This window comes from Microtus ochrogaster, chromosome 2 (assembly GCF_000317375.1).
Source record: "Microtus ochrogaster isolate Prairie Vole_2 chromosome 2, MicOch1.0, whole genome shotgun sequence".
NCBI lineage: Eukaryota > Metazoa > Chordata > Mammalia > Rodentia > Cricetidae > Microtus > Microtus ochrogaster.
In genome coordinates, this window is record NC_022010.1 from 28,862,930 (window position 1) to 28,871,694 (window position 8,765).

At 39.1% G+C, this 8,765-nt stretch overlaps 1 protein-coding gene across 3 annotated transcripts in view; it reads left to right on the forward strand.

Moving 5' to 3' along the window:
• Pan3 (poly(A) specific ribonuclease subunit PAN3) overlaps positions 1 to 8,765 on the forward strand; it is a 116,015-nt gene that overhangs the window by 10,924 nt on the left and 96,326 nt on the right. For all 3 annotated transcript variants that reach the window (XM_005344710.3, XM_013350949.2, XM_005344711.2), the window contains exons 2-3: positions 5,619 to 5,740; positions 7,748 to 7,814. In XM_005344710.3, the coding sequence (XP_005344767.1) occupies positions 5,619 to 5,740; positions 7,748 to 7,814 (189 nt within the window). The remainder of the gene's footprint in view (positions 1 to 5,618; positions 5,741 to 7,747; positions 7,815 to 8,765) is intronic.

Here is an 8,765-nt window from a genome sequence, read left to right on the forward strand (position 1 = left end):
TGGATTTTTCGAGACAGGGTTTCTCCGTAGCTTTTTGGTTCCTGTCCTGGAACTAGCTCTTGTAGACCAGGCTGGCCTCGAACTCACATAGATCCGCCTGCCTCTGCCTCCCGAGTGCTGGGATTAAAGGCGTCGCCACCACTGCCCAGCGAAGTTTTATTTTTTTGAGGCAGGAGCTTAGAACTTAGAACTTGCTGTTTATACTGGACTGGTCTAGAACTCATAGAGATCCACCTGTCTGTGCCTCCAAAGTAATAGGATTAAAGGCATACACCACCAACCATGCCCAGCTGAATAATTTTATGATTAGGGTAAAAATGTTTTTGGTTTTTGAGACAGGGTTTCTCTGTGTAGTTCTGGCTGTGCTGGAACTCATTCTGTGGATCATGCTGGCCTTGAACTCATCAGCCCACCCCTGCCACCTGAGTGCTGGGACTAAAGGCCTGCACCACAATTGCAAAGTTTTTTTTAAGGCTATTGTTTTAGTTTCTTTCCTATTGGTATGTTAAAATACTCAGCAAAGACAGCTTAGTGGAGAAAGGGTTTGTTTGGTGCCCAGTTCCGGGTTACATCCATCTTGATGATGGGGAACACAGCTGTAGGACCGTGTGATAACTGTATACAGTCAAGAAGCAGAGAGGGAAGAAGCATGCATGCTTCAGATCTGCTCACTCAGACTGCACTGTATTCCCCTGAGAATGGAATGGTCCTGCCCACAATTGAAGTGGGTCTTCTAGGGGCTGAAGAGATAGCTCCTCTCCAGGGTTAAGAGTGTTTTGCTCACTGGACAGTGGTTCACACACCTGTAATCCCAGTACTTGGGAGGCAGAGGCAGATGGATCTCTGTGAGTTTGAGGACATCCAGGAATACATACAGAGAAACTTGGTTTTAAAAAACAACAAAAAGAGTATCTTGCTCTTATAGAGGATTCATTTCTGGCAGTTCATAAACTCAGGCCATCCAACTCTTATTCTGTCCTCTGCAAGTACTTGTGTATACTGCAAGTATACACACACACACACACACACACACACGCACAGTTAAAAAAAGATGATCCCTTCCACCTTGATCAATACAGTCATGACATTTCTCCCATCAGCATTCCTAGGGACCCACCTCCCAGGCAATTCTAGAGTCTGTCAGGCTAACAGAACTAATTATTTTATTAGTTCTTATAAATGCTCTTATTTTGTGATGTGATTCTTATCTTGGAGAAACTGGGTAGTATTCCAGCATTCAGCAGAAATACTGGTGTATTAAGTTTTTTCCCTGTATAAACACTCTGTTGTCTTTAAGCCAATTTATTCAGTTAACCCTCTTTATACTGATTAAAAAACATTCACTCATTTAAAGACTATTAAATTTCTCAACTGTAAGTTCATAATTCAGTTATTTTGTGTAAACTGCAGTTGTGCAGCCATCAGGTTTCTAAAAACTTTACAGATAGTATTTCATTGTTCTTCACAATGCAGTTGAGGTCTGTGGTATATTACTTTGTCATCTTCATTATGAGTATTTGCCCAGGACTGTGGCTGGTGAGTGGCAGAGCTGAGACCAGATGTTTCCAAGGTATAACTGTTTGATTATTGAGGACTTCATAATGTCAGATTAAGGAATTCAGGTCTCGTCTCTTAGGATGAGTCCTAATTAGTGTCATAATCTGTGAAGTATTTGCAGATGAAAGCTACATGGCATGCTTTGCTGGACGTTTTCTGTAAAGTGTCTTATGCATTTACATTCTTCAACATGCTTGGTTTTGTATGTTTTCTTTTGTATGCTTTCTTTTGCCATGATGTTTAGCTCATGACTAGAAAGGCCAGGCGTATCACAACAGGAGTATAGGGCAAACTTTTTAGCTCCAGTCTCTTCTCTCTGTCAGTCCTAACCCAGGATCCAGGGCATGATGGACTAGTACTTAGTATTCTACTACCAACCTGGGTCTCATACTTTTGGAGACTGGAGATTTCAAGATCCAGGCAAGAGTATGTTTGATATTAGCCATGAGCTCTTTTTTTTCCCTTGTGTTTTCACATAAACAGAAAAGGCAGACAGTTCCCTAATACTTTATACAGATGTGAATCCCACTCATAATGCTTAATCATCTAAAAATCTCACCTCTTAGTACTGTAGCATTGTTTCAATGTATGAATTTGGGTGAACACATCTCAGATCATAGCATTCTGCTCCTAGACTCCCAAAAGTCCCTGTTCTTTTAATATGGAAACCACATTCATTCTGTCCCAGTAATTCTAAAAATGACTACATTCCAGAACCAGGACTTGAAGTAAAGAATCGTAACATAGCTTGGTGGTGGTGGTGGCCTTGCACCTTTAATCCCAGCAGTGGGGAGCCCTAAGCAGGCGATCTTCTCAAGTTCAGGGTCAGCCTGGTCAACTGAGCTACTTCCAGGACAGCTGGGGCTTCACGGAGAGATCCTATCTCAAAAAACAAACAAACCACACAAAGAATCTTAACATATCTGATGCAGATGAACTGAGGGTGTTACTCATCTTCAGGCAAACTTCTCTCTGAAACTGACCTCTAGCTCCACTGGTAGAGTGGGAAAGGATAGACATTTCCATTGTAGAAAAGGACTAGGGGTAGCACCCAGCACAACACAGCCACAGAGGCTGGCAAATCATCTTTGTCCTCATGTTCTATCCTCAGAACTTAGTAAAAGGGGTTTGAATCCCTAGGCTGCTGAGATACCTGTTCCCCAAATTTTCCTGGGAGCAGTGTATAACATCATTGACTATTTGCTACCTCTGTGTCCTCAGGCTGATATTCCATGCTACTGGCTGTACAGTTCTGGTTTCTTGAAGGTGATTCTGCCATCACACTTTAACATGCAGTGCTGTGGGCCACTCTTATGGAAGACTCTCTTATGGTCCAGTTTTTTGACTGGACCCCAAGGTTTTACAAATGCCCTTTGAAATGTAGGTCATCACTCATGCCTCTATTAAACTGCTGCACCCAATACTTCTGTAATTAGCACTATAAGATGCTGCCCAGTTTACTGTTGTCCCTTTCCCAGTGGTAGCTGAATTGGGTTCACTTTAGCCATGATGGAGTAATAGCCAAGGAACACAGTATAAGAAAGCAGTGAGGCTTAGACTTGATGTGGCCCTTGGCAAGGAGAGCTGAAGTCCTGGTTATCTCTGGTTCCCCGAGTGAGCTGTTAGCAAAGTCGTGACTGCCTGTAGGTGACAGGGGTGGCAGACTGGGAGATAACCAGAATGTCCTCAAGGTGCACTGAAGGTTGCTTGATATTCTCTCATTACCTGTCAGATACAGAATTTTTCTTTTCTAAATTTTTCTCTTTATATTTTATGTTTCATCTTAAGATTGTTTCTAAATGTTTTCCTGTGAGCAGTTAAGATAAACCATCTAGCATCTTCAACGTTCATCAAACACTGCAGTTCTTTGCTTCAACTTGAGTTCAGAAACATTAGGACACAGACATAGTTAAGTCAGGTTTTTGTCATGTTATTTATTTTTTGAGACAGCCTTATTATGTAAGTACAGGTTGGCCTGGAACTTGCAGTAAGCTTCCTGTTCCAGTTCTGGGCGCTGGACCACAGGTGTAGTCCATCTTTTGTTACTTTATAAGGATGTTCTTGTCTCCCTATTCCTGTACCTTCACATTTTCATCTTAAGAACTCAGCAGATTAGTCTCTACTATTCATATTTCCTTTTAAGATTATTATTTTTAGCCATGTGTCTGTGTGTGGCTATTGTGGAGGCCAGAAGAGGGCATTGGGTTCCCCTGGAACTGGAGTTACTGCGGGTTGTGAGCTGTCTGACATGGGTGCTGAGAACCAAAATTGAGTCCTCTGCTAGTGCTCTTAACCTGATAAGACATTTTGCCTTCTGTTCATATTTTTTTAAAATTCTGATCACTACCTCTTAAGTATCTGTGAGAAGATTCAAGTTCTGCTTGTGGATCTCCATTGATCCCTTACCAGAATCACCTTTTATGGCTAACCCTATACTGAAGCTGCTTCCACATTTTTAGCCTTTGTTGATATTATTGACACCTTGTTTCTGAGTACCAATTCTGTTTTAGTTCTTCTGCAGCTCTAACAAAATATCTGAGATGAAGTAATGTATGAAAAACAGAAGTTCAGAAGGGGCTACGGGATCCCCTAGAGCTGGAGTTACAGATGGTTGTGAGTCACCATGTATGTACTGGGAACTGACTGGATCCTCTGCAAGAGCAACAAGTGCTCTTAACCACTGAGCCAAATTTGAAATTTTAAAAATTCTGCCCTGTCATATTTCTCTGTAGCTTTGGTGCCCATTCCGGAACTAGCTCTTGTAGACCAGGCTGGCCTCAAACTCCCAGAGATCCGCCTGCCTCTGCCTCCCGAGTACTGGGATTAAAGGCGTGCGCCACCACTGCCCAGCCTCCCAAGCAGCTTCTTTATTAACCAGTGGCATTCACAGCATACCCACATCATGACACTGTTTGTTTGTTTGTTCGTCGTTCGTCCGTTCATTCATTCATTCATTCATTCATTCATTCATTCATTCATTCATTCCTGGCAGCGTGTTGTGTGTCCTAGGTTGGTGCCAAACTTAACTGTGTAGCAGAGGAAGACTTTGAATTCTGATTCTCATGTCTCTTCCTCCCTGGTGGAGTTCTGAGATTACAGGCATACACCCTCATGCTTGGTTTGCACAGAGCAGGGCATAGAGTTCAGGGCTTCCTACATGCTAGGCAGGTACTCTACTACTGAGCTGTATTCCTGATATTTGTGAGTTTTTTTAGTTTGCTTTTTTAGGTGGGGGCTGATAAATTTCTCAGTGGCTGCTTGAATCAGCTCTGGTTCCTGGTGTAAAGCATAAGGCATGTAGAAAATTTTGTATGCCAAATCTTGAGGATAGGGTTTTAAAACACCCTGTCCAGTACTTGTGGCATTGCTAGTTTGACTGTTTTCTCAACCTCTCCCTTAAGTCAGCACTGAGCTCCCAGTATTCCAGTACTACAGCCTCTTGTGGCTTTTACGGTTTCTCTCTGAATTCTAATATAGTCTAAGACTGACTGTTTCAGATTGGTTGTGAAGGAGAAACAGATTGGAAAAACTTGTTTACATTACTCCAGAGATTATGATTAGGAGTCTCCAGTCTTTTCATAAATTAAAGTAAGGAAACTTGACTAGGAAGCTAGAAATACAAATGAGATTTTTTTTAATGTTGTGTGTATTGTCTATTAGATGATTAGTATAAAAATACCATTTCTAGTCCAATAGTGGTGGTGTACATCTTTAATCTCAGAAGCAGATCTCTGAGTTCCAAGCTAGCCTGGTGTACAGAGGGAGCAACCAGGGCTACACAAGAAATCTTACCTTGAAATATCCCCTGCCCCCAACCCAAATAAACAAACAAACAAAAAACCCCAAAAAAACAAAAGAACCCCAACTGGTTAGCCAACATGAACATTTTAAAACAGTGTTTTAGAGACATAAACCTTAATTTTATCTTGGGTTATGTAAACAAACACACAAACTAGTGACAGATTATGGGACTTTCAAACTTATTTAGAAACAAAAAAAGAAAAATCGGTGTTTTGTCCTTTTAAATAATTATAAATACTTCCCTTTTCATTCTCTTTCAGTTCCCGGCATAGACGGAGGTGCTTTAACTGACTCAAGTCTCACAGATTCCTATTTCAGCACCAGCTTTATTGGAGTCAATGGATTTGGAAGCCCCGTAGAAACAAAGTATCCCTTGATGCAGGTATTCTGGTGGACTGAGACTTCCTTTCTTAAATGGTTTGGGTGGGAGGGGAGACTTGAAGAGATGAGAGATGGGTGAAATGCAGGAAGTTACAAGTAGGGTTGGAGCCAGTGAGTGCTTTCAAGGTAGGGTTTGGAAAGAGATGGCAATGGAGTGTGCAGAGGGTAGATATTCTTCCACATGGATTGCATGTATTAAGGTTGGTAATGCTGGTAGTATAATTTAAAAACATTTAACTAGATAAATATGTGCATATGCTATCAGTTTTGACAAAATCACTCATCTTTACTCACCAAACATCTTGTTATCTTGTTAACTTTCTCAGACAGCTGGCAGTACTGTTAGCAGTTTCCTGAGCTTGCTTTCTATCAGGAAGATTCTAAAGCACATTTCTGAATTTACATTTAAGCTGTTAAATATGAAGCCAATGGTACTTGAGTGATGTCGTGTTAACATTGCCTTTACATTTTTAAACACACTGTGCTCTTTGTAGCTGATTTTTCTCTTTGTCATAACTGTGTGCAATGCTAAGGACATTTTGTAGATAGATATATAAGAATTTTGTAGAGTTTAGAATGAGCTTGAAAGTATTACTAATGTTCTTTGGGAAACTGCCATAATAGTGAAAGTGGTGCCATGCTGTTCCTTGCTTCTGTGCTGCCCTGCTGATCCCCATGATTGTAATATGATGCTAAAACACTGTGTTTGGTTTCCACTCAGTGCTGGACTGACTTAAAAAGCCAGTTCTTTTTTAACGATTTTAACTCAATTAATTAATTTCCTAATGGGTTATTTGAATTTAAGCAAGTGTGCACAGTCATGAACATGAGTCAGTTCTCCCTTCCTTATGTATGTTTATTGTATGTACGTGGCACAGGTAAGTGTATCCATGCATAATTGTGTGGAGAGCACAGCTGGATGTCAGTTGTTTTGCCTTACTGCATTGAGTCAAGATCTCTCACTGAACTAGAAGCTCGTTGTTTTGGTTAGGTTGGCTAGCCAGAGCATCCAGAATCCACCTGTCTTGATCCCACAATGCTGGAACTACATTAAGCTTTTTATGTGTGTGGTGGAGGTTGAATTTTAAGTCTTTATTCTTGGCTGAGCAAGAACTTTGTACCCATTCCTGAATTCCTTTTTTTTTTTTTTTAAGTGAACAATTTATGTATAGTTCTTTTGAGACAGGATCTCATCTGGGTCTGGCTGGCCAAAAATTTGCTACGTAGCCAAGGATGGATGGCCTTGCACTCCTGGTTACCTCAAATGCCCCGTTAGTTCTAGGGTTACATCATGTGTATTCCATACCTGTCTCATTCATATATATGTATCTATACATATATATAATTTTATACTAAAATTGTCTTAAGAACTTGTCCAGATTCCCTTTGTAATAATGCAGAAACTGAATAAAAAGCCAACTGACTATAGTTTGGGATTACAGGATTTAAGCTAGCGCTGAGAAAGTCTAACTTAGATTACTTTTTCAGAGACTGAATTAGTTTCATATCTAGGACTTTCTGCTTTCAAAGTCCTTCTAGGGTAGACATAGAGACAGTTGGGTGGAAGAAAAGCAGAGAATATGTTTGGCAAACAGGAGATAGCTTAATTGTACCAGCTTTTGAAGGTGTGTGAAGAATAATACAAATTGAGAGATGTTAAGAGCATGTACTGACTTCATACAGCTTCCACCTTCTTGAATGGGTATTGGAATTTATATCTTACGGATCAGGAAATTCAGTTGTCTTGCCTATGCTAGTAAGTTAAAGAATTATAGTTCAAATCAGGCCTGTCTTTAAAACACCTGACTATTAAGAAAGCATTGATGTGCTTCCCAGGAGTCTGTATGCAAGGAGTTGTGCAATAGTAGTAACGTGTGTGGGAGTGAAGGTTAGTTTCTGCATCATTAACAAGGAAGGAGAAGGTGCAGGCTGTACCAGTCAGTTTTACTGTTGGATACTTTTAATTTTGTACTTCTCAATGGCCACATGTGCTTATTTTATTTTCCAGAGAATGACTAGTAGTAGCAGCTCCCCAAGCCTTCTAAATGACAGTGCCAAGCCATATGCAGGCCATGGTAAGATCTGATCCTGTGTGTGTTTGCCTGCCTGCCTTGTGTATGTGCGTGCGCCTGTGTGTGTAATTCTAAAAGCAATATGATCATTGTAGAAATTTTTAGAAACTATGAACAGGTACTAGTTAGAAAATAAAATTAATAAAGAAGATTTTGAGTAACATACTTTTTATTAATAAATAGAATAATTAAGATTACATTAAATATTCTGTTCATGATACTTCTTTATTAATGTGAATTTGTTGCTTATTTTTGTAGCTTACAAACTTCTTTTATAAGAAGTGGGGCTTTAGTGGACTATATGTGTGAATAATTTAAATTTTTTTTGTCTTGTGTTTGTGAATCATTTGTTTTGGATATATCTTAGGAATGGAATTATTTTAAAATTCATGAGCATTTAAATAACTTGTTATTTAATAGTTTCAGATTTTTCCTGTATTTTGTTTTAGGAAGTGTTGCAAGGTAAAGTGCATAAACATGCATGCTAATACATCAGATCAAATATAAAATGTTAACTACTAATAATGAGTAAATTTTGCAATTTGACTATTTTCTGTAATACTTTATTATATAAAGTTCCCATTACTATTTAGGAATTTCAGGCTTGTGCTGAAGGAAAAAGTAACATTTGAATGTTAGATTTAATGTTAGAAACTACTTTGAAGTATTATATATTTTAGTATTCTTGTATTGTTTAAATGCTATACAAGGTGACAAGTAATACATAAGAAATCATGCCCTTTTGAATGCCTTAACTTTATGTATTATATAAAAACGTCTTTCTATTTATTAGCATTTTTCTTTTGCGTTGTTAGTTATTTTTTATTGAATCATTTTAACTCCAGTGACCTTCTATTACAAAGTCCCAGCTAAAAGAAGGCAGAGAAATTAAGCAAAAATTTGTGTACTGTGTTTTAAGGAATATTAGAGCTTTTTTTTTTTTTTTTTTTTTTT